Consider the following 22,592-nt stretch of genomic DNA (forward strand, 5'->3'; position numbering starts at 1 on the left):
CAACTCGCGTCTAGGTCGCGCTCTGATTGGTCCGTCGTTAATAACTCCCAAACAAAGCCGCGGATAACATTTTTGCAAAGGAAAATATCGCTTCAAATGGTCTTAGGAAGTTCAGGAATTTTGGGACACCCTGTATATGGTCTAAGGTCCTAGTTCCCGAGCTTCCTCATGCCCGCACCATAAGAATATATGATTGGTCCATTCCGTTGCACGCATAATGCGCCTACACTGTATAGTGTAGTATAAGAGTCTCTATGCATACACTATACAGTGTATGCGCATTATGCGTGCAACGGAATGGACCCGATATAATAACGCAACGATTTCAAATCGGACTGATGATTACAGCGTTGCCAAATGTGCCATGTTCCGGTCTGTACTAGAGACGGCTGTGGCGCTCGGGTCACATTCGGCGCTAGTGGCTAGTGGTGGCTAGATGAAGTCTTCAGTTGGTCAGTTGCAGTGAGTTCAAGTGAGTTGCAGTCAGTTGGTTTTCAGTATATCCCAGTATAACCAAGTATAACGGGCGAATACAAACTATACAAACGCGTTTAGAAGTGAATAGTTCAGAATAGTTCCTTGAGCCATTTCTAGTATTAGTCTTTGGCATTGGGCGGTAGTTAGCATTTGTTGGTGATTAGTGCGATTAGTACGTGATTATTGATTGGCGGTGACTAGTTATGGAGAGTGCTAGTTCATCGGAAAATGCGGCGCTATTGGCGGCCAGGCGGGCCAGGCGAACATTGAAAGGGAAAGAAAATTCAAAGACCCTTCGATGCTCTACCAAAAGATACAGCAGACGCAGAGCACAACGAAATAGGAGGTAAGTGTACATACAGTGAGGGACGAAACTATTCGTACCACCTTTAAAACAGAATAACTTTTTTATAAGTTTAACAAATGACCTGATTTTTTAAATCAATTCGAAGCATTGGTTTACGAAATGATATCCAAAAAAGATTTTCCAAAAATTATAATTTACAAGATTACATGCAAAAATAAAAAAGGCATTTTTTAAAACTTTTATTTGGGCCCTTAATGAAAATTTAAAATATATGTTTGGTAGATCTATGTTAGTTATACCACCGACGAGATATGTTGAAAATTTCATCGAAATCGATTAACATACATACGAGCTACAAGCAGTTAAAAATGGTAAAATCGTAGTGTTACATGACTTTTGATCAGTTTCTGCTTAAAATCCACAGAATCGTACATCTTTCGATACGTGTCGTTTTTTTCTGTGTCAACCGAGTTTGAAGAAATTTTCAGCATGAGTATAACTAACATAGATCTACAAAACATATATTTTAAATTTTCACTAAGGGCCCAAATAAAATGTTTCAAAAAATGCCTTTTCTATTTTCGCATGTAACCTTGTAAATTATAATTGACAGAAGATTCGGAATAATAAATACTAGACTTTATTATCACACACCTTGATTAAATATATTTAGATATAATAGAATACATGCGTTTCACATGGCGACGTATAGGAGACTGCAAATCAGAAATCATCTCAACAAAAGAAGTACGCAACAAGCGCGCGACACGCACACAACAACTAACTACGCATAAATACATAGGTACATGTCGATAAAATAGAACACGTGCATAGCACGTATTGTCTAACATTTTCTTACAATAATTTTTGGAAAATCTTTTTTGCATATCATTTTGTAAACCAATGTTTCTAATTAATTATAAAAAATCAGGTCGTTTGGTACAATTTATAAAAAAGTTGTTCTGTTTTCCTGTCGGTATATTGCATGATTTTCAACATAATTTTTCATACTCCTCAAGATTCTCTCGAGCCAATTAAAATTATTTCAATTGGGCGGTGCACCACGGGAAGCGATAGGATCGACGGGGCGTAGTCTTCGAAAATCGGCCGTCGCGAGTAAATAATTCCGAGTCCTGGTTTACGAGATATTCGCGAAAAATTGGAGCTACTACTACATTCAATTCTGCCTGTACTTAAACGTCTGTGGTGTGTGTATGCGTCAGTGCGACCGCGCGGCACGACGTCCGACGTTGTGTCCCTTTTTCGCACGCTCGAAAAAAGAGACAATGATTGCTTTTTCAATTGATGCCATCGACCATATAATTCGGCTCAAGGGCAAAAATGAGGATGTAGCCCCAAGTGTCTCCTTTGCGGACCTGTTGTTAAAAAGATGGATATTTTAAAATTGTTAAAATTGAAATTATCTGTAGCGAACGCTGCATCGTGATATTCAGCCTCGGACCGCAACAGGATTTACCTTCGTAAAGATTTACGAAGGGGGCGTGTCGTCACGGAAGACGGAAGACTCCTTTCATTTGTGACAGCACGAAACAAATGCACACTGCACAAGTCAAGAAAGAAGTACTCCAGCTCCAAGAGGAAGAGTCCAGATTTAGGGGCGAATGATAGTTCGGCGATAGTTGATGCAGCGTTCACTTAAAATAATTTCAATTTCGTGATTTTTAAAGTGTCACCATTTTTAAAAACAGATCTGTAAAGGAGAGATCATATCCCTATAACACGGTTTTTTGTATTCTATTTGCAGACTAAAGCAGTTAGCGAACCGTGCCATGCAGGAACACAGTACAGTAGCGGAAAATGCAGCGCCGGCATCAAGTACACCTCAAGAGGAAATGTGCGACAGAAGCGACCAAAATTTCGTGGCAATGCCCGAATTCGTAGAAGTTAAAATAGAAATAGAAGATGATTGTGAAGAGAGGACAGAAGGCGACGAGTAGAGAGAAACTGCCCACCAACGAAGAGAAGTACTGGAAAGAGGAACGACGATCAAGCCAGAGGAATAATTGTTCCTTTCGGACGGATTGAGCATAATTGACCACGTCTTTGACCAGATAAAATTCGAAAACAGTCGAATGTTCGACCAGGCACCTCCGAATAAAAATATTAAGAGATCGGGCTTGAAGAAAACTTCGGTCCTGGAATGCACGATGTACAATTATACAGCCGATGTCCATAACCAATCAGATGATACTGAGGTTGTGGACATCAACCGAAGTGCAGTCGCCGGAACAATAACCACCGGAGGCGGACACGCACAAATGGAAGAATTTTTGGCAGCTAGCGTCGTTTTTATGACTGAGAGAATTTCAGATTTTTCCGAAGATTCTGCTCCGATGCTGCGGAAGCCGAAATGGTAACAGCGGCCGAAGAGGAGAAAAGGCTAGACGTTGAAAGATGCGGAATTCTACATATTCCTGTCTGTAGAATGCACAAATCATTTGTTGCGTAACTGCTGCAACAAAATGAAAGATGTTGCGAAGAAGACTCCACTCGGCTACTGCAGGCAAGCCGTAGAAACAAATATTCGGCGGTTGCGAACAGGAATTGTGAAAGCTGCAGAATACAGAGAGAGAGAGATTCCAAATACTACCAGAGAAGATCAAAACTTTATATGAAGATATAACGAATGTGCCCAGCCATGTTTTTGGAGAGCACAAACAGTGCAACAAAATGAGATACTTCTACGATGGGACTATGAAGGAAGATGAAGTTCCAGATTTATTGAACCTTGGAGTGTATCAACAGATACAGGCGATCATTGGACGACTGTCGGCGCATACAGAGAGTCTAATCTACCAGAGCAACAACAAACTCTACCAGAGCTTCACTTCCGTCATCGCGAAGTACATTGGCAGAAAGAGAATAAACTTCGGCCAAAGGGGATCGTACGTTGCAAGATGTGCCGCTGCTGTAATTCAGTACAAAACGAAAAAATGTTGTCTCGTTTACAAAGAGCGTTTGGAAACGAGCCGCCACAAGTTTTGAAAATGATGGAGAAACGACGCAAAAAGGCAGCCTTGGCAAATGCCTAAAAGGGGAGGACTACGAAGAGAACAAACCAGCAGTTCCGATCAGTGAAAGATTCCGATTACAGACCTAATACAGAAAAGCCAGACATGGTCGAATCGATGCTTGACCTGCACACGGAAAAGCATATGGAAATGCTAAAGGATTGGCAGCCAAATAAGGCACAGATTGAGCACGATACCATTGGACAGTGCAAAAACAGAAAGTGGCTGGCGCACAAGTCAAAACTTTTGACAGCGTCAAATTTCGGCAAAGTGTGCCGCCGACGTAAAGGAACGCGGTGCGGCAAGCTAGTGCAGACGTTTCTGTACCCCCGCGTGCTAAACGTTCCTGCTGTAGCGTATGGACAGCAGAACGAGGAGATTGCACGAAAGAATTATCGAGAAAGGCTAACATCGAAATTAGAGAATGTGGCCTTTTCATAGATGCATCGATTCCATATTCGGGAGCATCGCCGGATGGTGTCATCGATGACGACGGCATTGTAGATATAAAATGCCCAAAGACAGCTGAGGATATGACGCCAGAAGAGGCAATATCAACATTGAAGTCAATAAACGCAACATTTCAAGATAGTACGGGTAGCGCATTGAGCCCCACACACCAGTACCTCTACCAAGTACAAGGACAGCTATACATAACGGGCAGAAAGTACTGCCTCTTTTGTCTATGGACAAAGAAAGGTATGAAATCAATTCGAGTTGATAGATTGTCGCGCTTTTATCGAAATTGTCGAAAGCCAGATATGTATCGTCCCTTCGTTGTCCAAAAGCCGGGGTTTGCAAGACCAACTACCATGCCGGGAAGTCTCTTTTGATCTATGACTGCGTCTAGATATCGCTCCGACCGAGACTTCAACAGTGAGCCGAATATAGAGAAGGACAGAATGAAATTCGGATCGCGTGACCGAAGCGTGTCGCCGTCGCCAGCACAGTGCAAAGGCCCGCGTTGTCGCCGTTCTTCGTTGCGTTCGAACTTTCACCGTCGATTAAACTTGTTGCGGATAGATGCAATAGGCGTGGGATGGTTTATGGACGTGTGGTGGGGGTGTATACGATGTTGTGATGTAGGTCTTTCTACATAAAGGTGCACGGGTCTCGGCGGCGGAAATGCAACGACACTGGTGTTGTAATGCATGGTCAAGCCAAGCGAGTAAAGCTAGACGCAAGGCGTCTACTTAGGCCGCTAGAAAACCTCAACAAATAAAGGGAATATTTCCTGGATATGAAGGTTTAACGAGCACGGGGGACCGAAAAGTTCACCCGGGGCCGTCAGGCTACTGGAAGAAGCCCCGAGATTCGCTAAGCACCTCAAGTGGGAAAAGAATAAAGAGAATAGACCACGAGAAATACCAAAGGCAGGTCGGTTGTAAAAGGCCTCCGGCGCTCCGCAGGTATCCGACGGTATACGGGCGGATTCGGCAAAAAGGGATTCAAGGTCCCTGAAGGGTACCAGCGGCCGCGTGCTAAAAGGTACGTTTTTGTTAGACCATATGGATAATGAAGGGGGGGATTTCCCATCGGAAAATCAGTGGGGACGAGTCAGTATCGTGGCAGCCCGCAACGGAACAACACGACAGCTTGTACACATACAAAACTACTAAATACAGTTGAAATTATATCGTGTTTCATGTCATTTTAATCAGAGTAATGCCAGAAATAAGTTAGTGAAAGTCCCATAAAAAATAATGAAAATAAAGAAGTTTGAAAATTCGATTCATTTGAGTCAATGTCGTGGTGTTCACACAGAAATACCCGAGTGGGGAATGGGTAGGCACTGGAGAACGACGGTGCCCACGATGCCGGACAACGAAGGGGCGATTACTGTATTGGGTTGTGTAATAAATTCCCGTGTTCTTTGTATTTTATTTTCTTCCCGCAACTTTGTGTTTTGTTAGGTAAAGTATATATATATATATATATATATATATATATATATATATATATATATATATATGCATTTGCAAGTAATTTTCTTGCTCTGCAAACCTATCAGCTCCAATTTTTCCAATTCCATCAATTTTCAGGCGTTATCAATGGAAGTTCCAGGAGGCAGAAAAATTCATGCCCGAAAATGTCGACCTGGGACGAATTTGTTCGCGAATGGCAACGGAATTTCCGCGAGCCGAATTATCAAAGACATCTTGAACACGACCTCCGCGGGATTCTTCAACAAGGTCCAGGAAACAATACTAAAGCGTTCGTCAAAACCGTGGCCGGAAAAGAAAAAAGATATAGCGGATCTGTTGGGGCGCGAGGGAAGAATTGCGTGCCGTAATCGCGATAGACTTCGTTTCGACTGTGTCAGAATTAGACAATGAATTATGCAATGCAGAGCGATACACTTCCCCGGAGAGTGCAGATAACTTTCGATCGGCATGTAACGCGAATCAGGAATTCGCGTACGATCCGCGTAGAGACGCGAAGAAATTTAACAGCGTGAGCCGGGAAAAATCGTACCGGTACGAAATGGTGGACGGGGAGAAGAAAGCGCGGCACAATGATACCGCTCGGGCCCCTTCCGGTCCCGCGGCCGAGACAAGCCGAGCTGTCACTCCGTCGGCTAGACAAATGTGTTTATTTATTAGTAAACAAAGTAAATCAGTGTGTATTTCTTACGTTTTAAGAGAAGCATTAAATGAAATCAAACTCATAATAATATTGTGTGTGTGAAATACATTTATTAATATAATTAATATTTACACATAATTATACAAGATTAATACAATGTTATTGTGTTATGTAAAAATTGGATACTTGCAAATGTAATTATTGTAGTGATATTTCAAATATATTTTCAAAACAATATTTACATTGCATTTTTACGTTTGTTAAAAATGTTCAATATTACATAATATATTTTTTAAAAATATGATGCACTATATATATAAAAAAAATTCTGAAAATAATTAGGAACAATGGTTTCGACAATATCCCATTACTGAATTTTTATAAAACTGGTATCTTTCAAACGCCCCTTCGGGAAATGATACGATTAGATTTGAAAATAAAAGACCAAGATCGCACGAAATAGAATCGGATTCAGATTCAAATTCTTCACGGGTCTCTGGCCAGAACAAGTAAAAAGACAAAATTAGATAACTCTTTTATAACAATTGAAATAGGAGAGGAGCAGAGAGATATAACGGAAGGAAGCAAAGAATTAGGAAAACTGTTAGAAACAATTCATAAGGCGGCAATAGAGGTTAGAACGTTTTGTTGCGAAGAAAGGGAAAATGTTGGAAAACCAATTAGAGAACAAACTCAAAGAGTTGGAAAAAACGCGAGAGGCAATTAATATAGCAAAGAATATTCACTTAGGACTAAAAAACCGCATTCTAAAAAATAGCATGCAACCGAAAGATCACTCCATCCAGAATACAATGCTAGTAGATCAAGAAGCACATAAGGAAGAAATAAATAAATTAGTAAAGAGCTACGAAGAAAAAATTAGAGGATTACAGAAAGGATTGTAAAGAGTTAAAAAGGCGGGAAGCTTATCTAGAGATAAGTACCAGGAAAGACCGTTTAGGCCAGGCCGTCCACAGACCCAGACGGGTCACCTTTTTCGCGCATGCGCGGCGTTTTTACCTTCAGTAAAGTACGATTCTCGAGAAAATGTGGCACCTTGAGCGCCCCGCAGAATTTCACGAAATTAATATGATTTGATTATAAAAAACGAATGTATGACAAGTGTACTTCTGTATATTTTGTAACTCTTAGGACACGTCCTGGAGATTTTTTGTCCGGAACAGATTGTTTCGGTACATTCCCGCCGATATATTACTTACATACTCAGGGCTCTGCTACATCATCGCCTCATCATAGATACGTTACTGTTTTGGACGCGCATGCGCGAGAAAAGGTGACTCATCTGGGAACACTGCTACAGACGGGTCGATCGTCGATTTGGTCGACGCGATCCCAATCGCATGCGACTCTCCCCTCCACTTGCCTTCATATACAAATGAATGGGGGAGCCGCACACGGGTCGATTCGTGGTCGACTGAAATCTGCTCGACTGAAATCTCCTCCATTCTAGTCGAGTGCGATCGAAAGCAAAGCAGGAAAATCGTGTGGATCGTACGATTCGTGCGACTTATGGAGGTAAGTTTGTGCAGTTCGTGTAATTTATATACCTTGATTTGGCCATTATTTTTTGTAGTTTGAGTGCATTGCACTCTTCCATGTGGTCTATATATTTATTTATTATCTTTTTTTATCGAGAAAAGCGTTTATCGGGAAGTATCGGGGCGCGAGATATCTCGTCCGTGGTAACGAAAGGGTTAAAAATCAAAATATTCTTAAACGTGAGGGGTATATCCAGCGGTCGGTAACTGCAGTGACTTTTCAGCCCGATCTCGGCTCGCTACGATTTCAGCGGTCAAAATTCAATTTTTAAAACTTTACATGAATTGTAAAATTTTTATGGCTTGAGTTAGTTTAATATCTGAGGAACAATCTCCCATCATTCGTTTTCCCATTCATGTATCCATAAAGCACTGAAATTTGTCGGAAGTTTGAAATTCTGTTAACACGCTTTCATTTTTCAACGAATTCACCTGTTAGTAATTGTTACCTGATTTACATACACTAACAGATTTTTGTTTTATGGGAGTTGTTTTAGCTAATTGTAAGTATAAGGTATACTCTTATGAGAAATTCGCTTTTGTACTATACATATACATTTTTTAGTTATTAATATTTAAAGATAACCAACGATTCAGTCACTTTCTTTATGATTCTAAGACTTTGGTAATGACTTTGTTATACCTCCGGGTGCGACCGGGTATTCATCTCTGTGCCATTGGGTTCTTTGAAGTTTTCTGATTAAAATGCAAGAAAAAAGCTGCTACTACGCGCTAGTCCGTGTTTGATAGTTGATTTACGAAAAAATGGCCATCGCGCGCGCGCGAAAATCGCAGCATTTCTCACATCCTGCATGTTCGCATTCGCTATATCTTCGTATTAACTTAAATAAATACTAAATAATAATAATAAACACACAATATATACTGAAATAAGAAAACAGTATACACATGAAATTTAAATAATATACAGGGTGGGGCAATAACTATGTCCACTTTGAATACTACCTTTATTCGTAATAATATGAAAAAATGTTATGGACAAAATTTGCGCGGTATAGAGGCGGACATGTTGCGACATAAACATTTTCTGCGTGGGTGGAGGCATAGAGGAGATTTCAAGGTCACCTTCATTTTTTTAAATCAAAAGACCTACTTTTTGTATCATGAATCAATAGACTATCGAATTCTGAGTAAAAATGTATTGACCTCAATATGTCATAAATCTAATAGTTAATGAGATATTATCGAAACAATTTTCTTTCTTGTTTTGATAACACTGTCCGACACCTTTGTCTTCAATATACTGTTGGGTCCTTCTTATAGAGTTTTTTGCGCTGATTCCGAATTTGTCCTTAATTTTTCCCCTATACGCACAGTTTTTTTAAACATGTTTAAACAATCATAATGTATTAATATTGGATATCATTGTATTCGGGAAAGTCTACAGAATCTTTTTCTGTAAAGAACAATTCAATATCTTTTATAATAACATCACAATATTTGTTTAAAGTTGAAAAATATGTTTTTTTTTCAAAGCCATGTTTTTCAAAAACTGTGCGTATAGGAGAAAAATTAAGGACAGATTCGGAATCAGCGCAAAAAACTCTATAAGAAGGACCCAACAGTATATTGAAATCATAAAAAAAGTTGAAATTTGTTGGACAGTGTAATATCTCGTTAACTATTTGGTTTAGGACATAAGAAGGTCAACACTTTTATACTCAGAATTTGATACTCTATCGATATATGGTATAAAAAGGACATCCTGTTTAAAAAAAATCAAGGTGACCTTGAAATCTCCTCTATGCCTCCACCCACGCAGAAAATGTTTGTGCCACATGTCTCCCTCTGAACCGTGCAAATTTTGTTCATAACATTTTTCCATACTACTATAAATAACGGAGATTATTCTTTGTAATAACTATTTTAAAAAGATATTTTAAATGTAAATGATTACACTTTTCGATAGTGTACATAAAGTAGACGAATAACGTTAAAATATTGATTATAATCCGCAGTACTTGATTGAAAAATAGCTACAAACTTTACAATCTAATATGCTCCTCTACATGGACAAATTTTGCACTCAAAACATCCGTTTCGGCGAAAACGGTATACAGTAGAAAAAGTAGAAATCTCAAGCTTTAAAATGGTTGTTTTTTCATCAAATTTGGATAAATTTTAGCAAAGTTACAGCAGTTTCAATATTGAGCGAATTTTGAACTAGCTATGGCCGCTGAAATCGGGCATACAGCCCACTGTGCTACGCTTCTTTTTGTCTCGCTCCCCGTGACGGCCCTAGTCCTCGAGGCTCGAGGCAGCTCAGGTGCGTACCTATCCCAGACCGTATGAACTCCACGGGTGACACCCGTATCAATAGGCTCCCAGTTAGGTACGCGCCTGATCTGCCTCGAGGACTAGGGCCGTCACCGGGAGCGAGACGAAAGGAAGCGTAGCGAGCCGAGATCGGGCTGAAAAGTCACTGCCGTTGCCGACCACTGGTATAGTCAATATGATAAGTTAAATAAAAATATTGGGGGGAAAAAAATTAAATTGAGAATAAATTTAATATCATTTAGATTTTAACTAATCCTTTAATTTATTTGATTAATGCAATGGATAAAATTTTTATAATTAGTTCTTTCAATTATAATTGGTATAAAACTATGAGATACCCCACAAATTTCTGAGCACTGACCGAAATATAAACCAGGGCGTAAAGAAATAAGAGATATAGTTGGTTAATTCGACCTTAGGCTTTCAATTTAAAATTCGTTGGGGAAGTGGAAAAGCATCCGGAGTTGTACAACTACACCCTCCAGGCATATTCGAAGAGGGATGCCATTAAAAAAGCATGGAAGAATGTTGCTAAAGAAGTGAACTTGTCAGGTAAGGCTTTTAATTTATTAGTAAATTCAATATCTTACAGCAATGCCCGCTCTAGCGGTTACGTCGCCCCGGACAAAAAGACAAATTGCCGCCCCTTAAGAATATATATGCAGGGTGTCCAAGACCACCCGTCCAGGGGTGTTATCTTCCTAGATAAGCATATTCGGTAAAAATGTTTGGAATTAAAGTTGCAGGGATTAATGGAGGACATATGTCCATGACCTTGTAATTGACCTTCGGATCCATTTTCAAGGTTATTTGGAGGTCAGTACGTATTTTTTTAAAAATGGGAACCCCTACTTTTGACTACGGATTCTGAAATAGGATTCTGAATTTCACGTTCAGATATGTACTTATGTCCTAGATTAAAATGACTTCTGGAGGCCATAAAAATACGTGTCATCATTATCATACCAAACGTGCATTCAATTATTTTCCTTGCCCGGCTTAAGCGCTACATAGTTCAAAATTCGTTTTGTATTTACTAGAATCCGTTTTGAGTAAGGTCTTAATAAATATCGACACAATGGGAAATCTTCATCTCCTATAAAGTAATAAGGGAACAAACAATCATCCTAGGGAAGCTTAGATGAGGGTGGAAAGTCAAGTTGCGAATTAGATAACATGTATTTAATTGCAGGGGCTCTGAAAATGGCTCCATCACTGTTTCTACCAGCGTATCCAGTTTCAATCATAGTGAAATTACCATCAGCATCGCAGCATCCTAGTAATTAATTGAGTAATACAATTGATAAATAAAATTAGTGGACCCGGTGTTAGGTAGTTTCTCTATGAGGATGTGCATGCCATCCAAGGCCCCTATACAATTTGGAAGGTTCCATAGGGTCTGAAAACGATGAGCAATACTTCCAGCTCATTCCATATAATCGTTGTCGTCTCGGATACTATTTGCCCAACTGTAGACACTCCTCGGCAAAAGTAGAGTCTGAACGAAACGAATGTACAACCTGTAGCCAAGTACCTGAAAATAAGCATCCAGATGAAGACATCTTGATACTTACTTAACGAGGCACTTACCTACTTTTTTTCTTATTACAGTGAATGAATGCAAGGAAAAATGGAGGAACCTGAGGAGTACTTTCGTGAGACATCTCAAACCCAAACCGAGTGGTACTGGCGCAACGAAGCGGCCTTACTACCTGATGGACGCAATGCAGTTTGCAGTTCCATTCGTAAAAGTTCTCGGCAACCTTACCGGTAATTTACCCGAAGCGTCTCAAACAACACTTTCCTTCACCACATCAACGGCAGATGACGACGAGACAGATAATCCGGAAGAAGAAAATCAGGATATCACAGAGGAAATGTTATGTAAGCCGGAAGTTTGTTCACCATTTGCGCCATTCCCTGCCATTTCAATGCCACCATCGGCAAATCAGGGGGACAGAGTTGCGACTCCTCCATCGGAAGCGACAATTGGAACTAGAGGTCCACATGGCCAGCCCATAAGAAGAAGAAAATTCGTAGATAGTGACGCATCAGATAAAGTCTTTACAGCGTATTTTTCGGAAAAACAGGCTAAATTGTCAAACCCCCTTCCGCCAAAAGATGTAGGGGACAGGAGAGAGGAAGCAATAAAAAATTTCCTTATGAGCCTCATCCCAGACCTCATGCAGTTGAATGATGTTCAACTGAGGAGTTATAAAAGGAGAGCTTTGCTACTCATAGATGAGGTTGGTGGAAGTTCAACAGATCTCCCTCAATCTTCGCTCAATGTACCAATGGGTGGTAATTTTTCCGGATTAAATCGACTTGAGAAGACAACTCCCCAAGAACACTCCCACTCCACAGAAAATTGTACAACAGTTCATCAATCCCTGTGACTTAAATTTTTTTTCTACTTTACCTTTTGTTTCTGTTTTTCATAATACCTACATGATTATATTCAACTATGTAAATAAAAAGCTAAGCTTCATGTTATCAGTATGCGTTCTTCCGCGCTGACACATCCCCTCATATTTGTATCCTTGTAATGAATGGCTAGAGCAACAGTTTCTACTAGATGGATATAAGATTGCTTGGTCATTCTATAAAATTCCAGAAATTTCTCATCACTCTCTTGCATTTCTCGTGCACCAACAAATAAACGAGTGTGAAAATTGTTTTCAATGTACGGATGCAACCATAATCTGCGATGTTTGAAAAACACAAATCGTCTGAGAAATAATCGACCCGTGTGCAGATGGCAATCGCGCTCGTCGTATAGTGGTCTGGAGACCCTATTTCGTGGCCAAAATTCAATTTTTCAACTTTAATACATTGAAAAATTTTTTCCCTATAAAGTAACAATCCTTCAAAACTCCCAAATCCAAAATATTATTCATTTTAGATAATTCTGTGATGAGATACAGCGGTCTAAAGACAAAGTCAGAAAATTGAAAGTACGAGGGTAGTCCCAGAAGTACCCGACCTAACAAAGAAAACACAAAAAATTTCGGAAAAATAACTTTATTTCTCAACGTAGTCTCCTTTTAGCTCGATACACTTTTCCAAACGATGTTCAATAGCTTCGATACCCTGTTTATAGTGAGATCCGTCGAGCTCCTTAAAATAGCCATCAACCGCAGACTCCACCTCTTCATTGTTGGCAAATCTTTTACCACCGAGCCATTTTTTCAATTTTGTGAAGAGAAAATAGTCTGAGGGGGCTAAATCTGGCGAACAGGGTGCGTGAGGAAACAATTCGAACTTTAACTCATTGATTTTGGTCTCCGCGATACCGGATGTGTGAACTGGTGCATTGTCCTGATGGAACAACATTTCCTTTCTCGCTAAATGCTATCAAACAAATACTAAACAACGTTTTCAGTATCGTCTTCAGACTTCAAACTTAAGCTTTATAAAGATTGTACTTTTGGCTATAGTAAGTTTTCAAATAAAAACCGTCAGCTATATGTCAAGGTCGGGTACTTCTGTGGGTACTACCCTCGTAAAATAAAACGTTCATTTTTTTGTCCAAGGGACGACCTTCGGACCTAAATTTCGGATGTCCCAGGGACGTCCATTTTTTGTCCAAGGGACGTCCTTGTCCTTGTTGCAATGATATGTACATGCTTCTCATGGTTAGTTATCGTATCAGAATTAAGAAAATCACCAATCTAAGCCCTTCCTTTTCAAAGGTATCTCTTGAAACGATAAATTGTCTTCATCAGTAAAAGCAGCAGATTCGAAACTGTCATCTTGATCGGCAATTTCACTGTTTCAGCTGAAAACAAATTATATGGAAATTATACACATTTAACCTATTGCAGACTGAGTTCAAGTATTTTTTATGAAGAGATTTATACCTTGCACTTTCATTTTCTCACTTTCATATACTACACTTATGCCGGGTCTATCACAATGAAAATTTTCTTCACAATACACACAGGCAGAGAATTTTATTCTCGGTATCCCATTGTCAGGTTCTCAAATCCTTGGGAGGCCTCAGAGAATTTTAATTGGCACAGATTGCATCGTCTGTAAAATATAATTAAAGAAATCACAAAGTATCATGTCCATTACTTTTGAACTAACTTTTTACAGACAGAATTTACTTATCTAAAATATTTTAATCAGATTTTAGCATTCAATTGATGATTTTCATCCATTGAAAACGAACATCACCATTTTTTTTCTCGATTTTCGTCTCATACTGACTTGAAGAATCACCCGTTAAATTTTCTCTCACATGTTGCCGATATATATGTACTAATATGTCATGGACTAGACCGGACCAGCATTTTTGGCGGAAGAAAAGTCACATCATATCTTAGCGGCGACACAATGACCTAAAACAATTTTTCAAGAATTAATGTACGTAACTATTATATTATGTATTATAAATATAGTTGGATATAACAATATAATTATTTTAAAATATATTACAGATACACAGGACTCGTTCCAAAACTAAAAATTAGTAAAATGGTAAGTAATACGTGAAACAAAAAAGCATTATTTACTTTTAATGTTGTAAATAACATTAAATCACTTGAGGATTTCTAAAATAAATTAGATAATACACCTTGTATTTACTTACAAGTTTTTCAATAATGACAGGTACCGTAAAAAATCACTGTCTTTAAATCAATCATTTCTGCAACACATAAAATATATCCAAATTTGAAAATTCAATATTTGTTTCGATCATACTTTTTTAGAGAGTTATCGGTATATATCTTATAATTTATAATATTCATCACATCTTACACAATAACCCGTAAAACTAACACCACTGAAAAATTCTGATACTATAGCAGACATATTATGCATATATAGAAAATATAACCATAAACTAATCTGCTAATCACCCAGCACAAATCACGATGGTAAACAACAGCTGAATTCTCGTTCTGTGCGCAATCCATTTTGTGTCCAATTCTACATGTGCGCAATTCGTATTTTGTGGTGTGCAATTGTGTGCAATCACTGCCAATCACGCTGTGCGCTGCTGTGCGCCAAACAGCCGTGTGCGCAATAACGCTGTGTGCAGAAGAACTGTGCACAGATAACGCATGCGCTATCTCGTGCGCCATCGAAGGCCTCTCGTCTATAAGTATTATGGTCTACGATAGAAGAGGAATGGCGGGGAAATCTAATCTCGGCTGCATTAGTTGGCATCAGTTGGCATGGCAACCGGTTCGATCCGATCTCTGAATTTCTGATAAATTCTAATTATATCCGTGGTATGGAATCCAAATAAAAGACGTCGATTCGATGTCGTTAAACCGTTTTATCTTTTATCGGTCGACGTTCTTCGTGTCTACCGCATACTATACACTGCAGCATTATGCAATAATTCCACGCAACATCGAATTCAGATTTCAGTAACGCTGTTGAATAACTACGTAAGGCGTAAGGTAGTCATTACACCAGAACAAAAATTTAAAAAAATAAAACATTTCCGATTTGAGAGAAAAATGATTTGCTGGACATCTATCTCAATAACACGTGATTTTAATGTGATCACGGGATGAGATATTCCTACTTGAAACGAACCTCTTGAACACGAGGTCGACGTATTTACATAGATGTCCGACACAGCTTCTCTCGTATTAAGGAGTTCGTCGCGTTATCCAATAATAATTGTACGACGCCCTTATATTACACACTCGATCAGGTAAAAATATAGCAGGACCTCGTGCACAGGATGCCTTGACTAAATAGAATAGAATATTCATTGTTGCGTGAATAAGCTTCTCAAAATAAAGTTAAACTATTTTGAGGGGTGCTTGTAAAAGTAGGAAAAATTTCAACGTCATCTTTCAATGAGATTCAGTGATATTCCAAGGATATTTGCGAACTTGTTTAAACGAGAAGTCCTGTACCACGACCATAGAATTCTTTATTTTTTTAAAGAATCTCACCTTTCAATGAGATTCCACGGATATTTGTTGCCATACAAAATATTCAAAATTTGTAGAAGCGTAGATTTCTGTGCGTGACTGTAGTCGAACCAGTTTGAATGAGATGCCCGCTTTCATATTAATTGTATATGTTTCTTCTATCGTATTACGCGGTGCCGGTGGTAATTCTCGTACAATAATACTCCAAAGGGGTTCACTGTAATAATAGAGAATTCTACGAAAACGAAAGTAACGAAATACATAATAAATAATAAGTGTCCATGCGTCAGAGACGGTAGGCGAGCGTGGGTCGCGCGTGTCGATCGGGAGGAATAGAGGAATAGATGGGGAGAGGTTGAAGCTGAACACGAGCCAAAAACTGGTGACACAGTACACAGTCCCGAGGAGATATCTCGTGCCATCTGTTGTTGCGAAAGAAATCCGAGTGTGTGATGCGTTTATCAGCGGTCCGACAAAGACTCGCCGTACAAAGTAGGCCGAGAACCCGACTTCAGGCCCTTGTGACCTTTCGTAGTTTGTGGTGACCTTCAATAGAGGTTGGCTTCCCGGAACTCAGCGCTAAGCGTTCACTCCACCCGCTTTGGTACACGTCTCGTCTCGACAACTTTTCCTATTATTTTCTCAGACGATACGCTGCCACAACCAGTGAATTCTTCTCGCCAAAAAATCCAAGTGTCTCTTCTTCTGCGTGTCTCGAGTAAGTCTCTTTTTTCTCTTTCTAGTCGAGCGTCGCGCGGTTCAACAGACCCGGCGAAACCCAATAAAAGTGGTAATATTTCGGCGCTGTCATTGACCTTTGATAAACCCGTAGACGCAACGTGCTCGAAGTCGCGAGAGCACCACATTATTTCCTCGTCGAACTTGACTCGTATTCGCGAGACGGAAACGTACCTCCCAATCAATTCCGATCACATCGATCTTAATCTTGATCTTGAAACGGCACGGTCTCGATCGCCAGTAAATACGATTTAAACGTGAAACGAAACGCTCTGCGATCCGTGATTCGAACTGTGCCGTTGAAACATTCTTCCGGATCTTTGCTATTTCGAAGTGACTCTATTTACGATCTTGCTTTCGAATTTCCGTAAATCCTTGCGTTTTGATTTTTTCTCGTTACTCCGTAAATATTCGAGTAAAACAAGAGTGCAGTGTATTTCGGGAAAATAGACACACTGTGTAAGTTTCAAATGTGGAAGACATTTTTCTCGGTGGAATTGTTCTTAATTATTACCATTATAACAGGTATTTATCGATTTAAATCTGTACAAACATAGATTGAAGAAGAACTGGCAAAATGTCGAGGGAACGGGCATCCAAAAGATTCTATCGTATGGATAGCAGTAACGATTTGACTGAATTTATGGATCGTGGGTATTCTGCTCAACATGAGAACCGATGGAATTTTGAAGTCGCGTGGGAGGCAGCCAATAAAGGTATGCAAATTGTGGAACTGTTGTTACATGAAGAAAGGACATTGTAACCGTTGTATACTTTATATTTTCAGTTGGTGGTATATATACGGTGATACGTTCCAAGGCATTCGTCTCGACAGAGGAAATGGGTGATCAATATTGTCTCATCGGTCCTTACAAAGAAAGCTCTGCCCGCACGGAAGTGGAGGAAGCAGAATTTCCACGCAACAGTCCTTTACACATAGCTGTTCAAGTTCTCCGTGACCAGGGATTCAAAGTAATCATACAAAACGTAGAAAGGCCATATGTTTGCACCGGGTCGTTTCTTTCTTCTAAACCAGACGGATTAGCGTACCGGATAATTCGTAAAATATGATTTTCACGTTGTCTATTAAAGTAATTCTCAGAGTATTTGATCAATTATGTGAATTGCTGTGCTTCGAATCATGTATATAGTTTTATCCATTTATTTTAAGACAGAAGTGTGAAACGTCTCGAAGCTGGTATATCCGTCAACCAGTGTAAATGTGTTAATAACAATGTAACGCGTGTAACAAGGAAGAAATGGCAAAGCTAAGAGCAAACCGATACGATTATTCAAAACAAATCACTCGAAGCGGTAGTGACAAAATTGTTTATTCTGTGCCAAGAATGAAGATTTGGCCACGGACCAAGTTCGAGGCCAGAATTAATTCAAGGGCAGTTGCCCCATTAGGCGAATCACGCGTGGTTCTTCCTTGTTTTATCCTGCTCGCTTTAAATGTAGCTAGAAAACGTAAACTTTTTCCTATATTATTGTAAAATAAGAGTTTTTGTTGAGGTGGTAACAGGAACCTGGCTGGTGGATGGAAACCCGCAAATAATCCTGTTCGACATTGGAAGCGCAGCCTGGAAATTGGATGAGTACAAGCAGGAGCTATGGAACACCTGCAATCTTGGTATTCCTCATCTCGATATTGAGGCGAACGATGCAGTCATCCTTGGTTATCTAGTCTGCCAATTTATCTCCGAGTTCAGGTACGAACAACTAAACACGGAGTTGGACGAAGTAGGAACAAATTTTTCTTGTATCTTAATCATAAAACTTCATAGAGCACAATGACAGTGCAATGAACACCGGGTGTTAGCCTAAACTATAACGAAATCATTAACAAAGTCTTAGAATCATAAATGAAATTACTGAATCGTTGGATATCTTCAAATATTAATAACTACAGAAATGTATATGGTACACAAGTAAAATTTTCATAAAAGTATACCATACACTTGGCTAGAAAAGCTTCTATAAAACTAAGATTTAATTAATTTATGTAAAGAAGTTAAAAATTACTAATAGGTGAATTCATTGAGACAGACAACCGTGTTATCAGAATTTTAAACCCCTGACAAATCACAATGCTTTATGGATACATGAATGAGAAAACGAAATTGTTTTACAATTTATGTAGAATTTTTAAAATTGAAGTGAATTCAGAATTTTTTAATTTGTATTTTAGGAAAGCCGCCGAGGGATATTCCGACGTTCCACCCCGCGTAGTAGTTCACTGTCACGAATGGCAAGCGGGTGTAGGTTTGATCGCCTTGAGAACCAGACACGTAGACGTGGCCACGGTTTTCACAACGCACGCCACGCTTCTTGGTAGATACCTTTGCGCAGGAAAGATTGACTTTTACAACAATTTAGATAAGGTAGCGTATCTAAAATATTAGGTGATCCCGTAAGTCATTCAATTCTTTTACGCTTGTTTTCTTTAATGTAGTTCAACGTAGACGAGGAAGCTGGGAAACGGCAGATCTATCACAGATATTGCATGGAACGAGCAGCCTCCCACCTAGCCCACGTGTTCACAACGGTTTCGGACATCACTGGATTGGAAGCCGAGCATTTACTAAAAAGAAAACCCGACATAATCACTCCGAATGGACTGAATGTAAAGAAGTTCGCCGCGCTGCACGAATTCCAGAATTTACATGCTGTCAGCAAAGAAAAGATACACGAATTTGTTAGGGGACATTTTTACGGGTGAGTACGAAGAGATCCAACTAGTAGATTTTTGCAAATATTATATATCGTGTCTCTTTCTAGTCATTACGATTTTGATCTGGATAAAACTTTGTACTTCTTCATTGCTGGACGTTACGAATTCGGAAACAAGGGTGCGGATATATTCATCGAAGCGTTGGCCAGATTAAATCATTATTTAAAATCGTCTAAACCCGACATGACGGTGGTCGCTTTCCTTATTTTCCCAGCGAGAACCAATAACTTCAACGTCGAGTCGTTGCGAGGTCATGCCGTAAGTTGAGTGATTCCTAACTTAAATCGGAAGATAAAGCTTACGAGTATGTTTACCAATAATTTTTCACTTTTTTGTGTGAAGGTCACGAAAGCGTTGCGAGACACGATCAACGATATTCAACAGAAGATTGGGAAACGTATGTACGAGCTATGTCTGTCCGGACGTATGCCCGACGCCCAGGATCTTTTACAGAAAGAGGACACTATCAAAATCAAACGGTACAGCTAAAAATAACATAGTCCAACAAAATTAAACTTTCTTCGTGTCCAACAATTACTGTTGGGTGGTTCTTATAGAGTTTGTCATTCTCAAACCAAATCCGAAAATAAAATTGCTTTATCACGCGACGTTTTCGAAAAACATTGATTTCCGTAAAAATGTATGATTTTGATGAAAAATGAGGAGTTACGTGATTACTAAACATGCGAGACAGTTCAGGTTCGAGTGAAAAGATAGAGGGGACTCTCCTCTATATATCCATATGATCAATTATATTTTTTCATGCTAGAGCAATTTTACTTTCGAATTTGATTTTAGAATGCCAAACTCTATAAGAATCTGGTATTGTATGTACAGTGTAATATATAAAATCCGCAATTCTGCGCGCTAGGTGTTTATACGCTCTACAAAGGAACGGCTTGCCGCCAGTTACCACGCACAACATTGTGGACGATTGGAATGACCCGGTGTTGAGCTCGATCAGGAGATGCAATCTGTTTAACACTGTTCACGACCGCGTCAAGGTAACCAGACAAGCTATTATTCACGGCTAGACGTCGGACATGATATACACGGGCTGGTCGTATGGATTACCATTGTCTGTTTCGCAAATTGCAGATAGTATTCCATCCAGAGTTCCTCTCGCCTACGAATCCATTGTTCGGCCTCGATTACGAAGAGTTTGTTAGAGGATGCCACTTGGGAGTATTTCCGTCTTATTACGAACCATGGGGTTACACTCCTGCGGAATGTACCGTCATGGGTATCCCCAGCATCACGACGAATCTGTCCGGATTTGGTTGTTTTATGGAGGACCACATAGCCGATCCAATGAGCTACGGTATCTACATTGTTGATAGACGGTTCATTGGCTTGGAGAACACTGTTCAACAATTAGCTCATTACATGTTTGATTTCGCGCGACTCAGCCGCCGGCAGCGTATTATTCAGAGAAATCGAACCGAACGACTCAGCGATCTTCTCGACTGGAGGAACCTTGGCATCGTAAGCTTAGCTGAATTTTTATTTAGCCGTGCAGGGTATACAGAGCGAGTCTCGTAAAACTTTTTCGAAGAAGTCTCACTACGAAACTCACCCTGGATTGCTGCATTGGACCGTTAAGGTCCAACGAAGTTGTAAATCCTGCTCATTTTCTCGCAGTATTATCGTCAAGCCAGAATAAAGGCTTTAATGAAAGTCTACCCTGAATTGGCTTCGGAATACGCAGAAGGTGGCGTAGGACGTTTCAGTTATCCAAGGCCCATCAGTGAACCTCCATCGCCCTCATCATCGAGACATACTACTCCGGCTGCTTCGATTCACGGATCAGACGACGAAGACGAAGACGAGGTCGACGAGGAGAAAGAGGTACGTGACTAAAGGCTTCTTTAGTTTTTTAACTATGTAATAATTAATTATATTTAATTAATTACATTTAATAATTAGACTGCGGATCTTTATGCATTTATGAAGAAATTAACTGAGTGAAATATAAAACGGTACAAGATATAAAAAATCGAAGAATATTATTATGTTGTTTTCAACATGAAAAGACTATTAAGGGATAAAATGAATTTTTATTTAACAACTGCTTCTCCCACAATCGACGCAGAATATTTTTATTTTGCATAGAGATCCGCAGTCTATTTATAATATGTACTTCCATATTAGAGTATAGTGATTCGTAGTGCTGCGTTAAAGGGGACAATCTTCAACTAAAATGATTTTTATTCACAGCTGGAAGAGCTGCGCCAGACAGGCACCAGATAAAAGTCGAACGATATCGGAGGAGACTAGAGTACGATCAATAATTATTTTACGCTAGATAAGTGCGTGGGGACTTTGCAACAGTAGTGCCAAAAATCTCATCGACGCGACGCGCGGTGTTATTTTGTGTTTTTCTCCGCGAAGAGTCAATCAACAGAGCCTATTGATCACATATTCTTTTTTTTATTCAGTATATATTCAGCAATTCCGCACTCATATTTCTCAATGAATTTCCGCACGATGAATCGATCATTTTTTGACAAACGAGACAGTATGTAGAACAGTATTTACACAACACGCAAAATTATTACGAACAACAGTCTTCCACGAATCGAACTCGCACCGTATATAAATGTTCCATGAATCAAATGATGTTGTTGTATTTTGAAAACTATATTTCATGTTATGCATATACATACATATATATATGTAGTGAGTGGAATGTCCTATTGTATAGAGAACGATTATATTTTTATGAAAATCGGCAAGCGAATGAGAATTTCGTAACGTCTTGTTTTTTTAGATTTATCCAATCACATATTGTTGATGCATTGTTTTCTGAAAATAAAATTTTTTCAATAAACGTGTATATATATCTATACAGTTTCTTCTGAGAAGAAATCTATACATATACATACACACACGCGCACATACATATTTTAATCGAGCTTTCGTTCATCGAAAGAAAAAAAGGCTAACGCTTCAACTCCGTGG

At 39.3% G+C, this 22,592-nt stretch overlaps 2 protein-coding genes and 1 long non-coding RNA gene across 7 annotated transcripts; 2 read left to right on the forward strand and 1 right to left on the reverse strand.

Annotated features, from left to right (window-relative positions):
• The first annotated feature begins 88 nt into the window (after nt 1–88).
• LOC143208241 (uncharacterized) lies at nt 89–13,695 on the forward strand. 2 transcript variants are annotated; one of them, XM_076422462.1, is made up of 3 exons: nt 6,549–7,938; nt 10,679–10,811; nt 11,871–13,695. In XM_076422462.1, exons 1-3 carry the CDS (start codon nt 7,933–7,935, stop codon nt 12,653–12,655), a joined length of 924 nt encoding a protein of 307 aa, XP_076278577.1. In that variant the 5' UTR covers nt 6,549–7,932; the 3' UTR covers nt 12,656–13,695. The 2 variants fall into 2 exon arrangements, with proteins under 2 accessions (XP_076278578.1, XP_076278577.1); XM_076422463.1 differs by lacking the exons at nt 6,549–7,938; nt 10,679–10,811 and adding an exon at nt 89–472.
• Nucleotides 6,549–15,044, reverse strand: LOC143208243 (uncharacterized). Its single transcript, XR_013008877.1, has 3 exons — nt 14,854–15,044; nt 14,120–14,602; nt 6,549–14,037 (listed from the first exon to the last, which is right to left on the reverse strand). It is a non-coding gene; the product is annotated as an uncharacterized LOC143208243 (long non-coding RNA).
• Nucleotides 15,045–16,014: 970 nt separating this feature from the next.
• On the forward strand, nt 16,015–21,988 carry Glys (glycogen [starch] synthase). 4 transcript variants are annotated; one of them, XM_076422456.1, is made up of 13 exons: nt 16,018–16,716; nt 16,806–16,877; nt 17,455–17,613; nt 17,685–17,869; nt 18,413–18,609; nt 19,089–19,281; nt 19,353–19,615; nt 19,679–19,889; nt 19,974–20,110; nt 20,503–20,635; nt 20,730–21,116; nt 21,273–21,479; nt 21,849–21,988. In XM_076422456.1, the coding sequence occupies exons 3-13, from the start codon at nt 17,475–17,477 to the stop codon at nt 21,879–21,881; spliced, it is 2,085 nt and encodes a 694-aa protein (XP_076278571.1). In that variant the 5' UTR covers nt 16,018–16,716; nt 16,806–16,877; nt 17,455–17,474; the 3' UTR covers nt 21,882–21,988. The 4 variants fall into 4 exon arrangements, with proteins under 4 accessions (XP_076278573.1, XP_076278571.1, XP_076278569.1 ...); XM_076422454.1 differs by having other exon boundaries at nt 16,019–16,877; XM_076422457.1 differs by lacking the exons at nt 16,018–16,716; nt 16,806–16,877 and adding an exon at nt 16,904–17,356.
• The last annotated feature ends 604 nt before the right edge of the window (nt 21,989–22,592 follow it).

Source organism: Lasioglossum baleicum, chromosome 4 (assembly GCF_051020765.1).
Source record: "Lasioglossum baleicum chromosome 4, iyLasBale1, whole genome shotgun sequence".
Lineage (NCBI taxonomy): Eukaryota > Metazoa > Arthropoda > Insecta > Hymenoptera > Halictidae > Lasioglossum > Lasioglossum baleicum.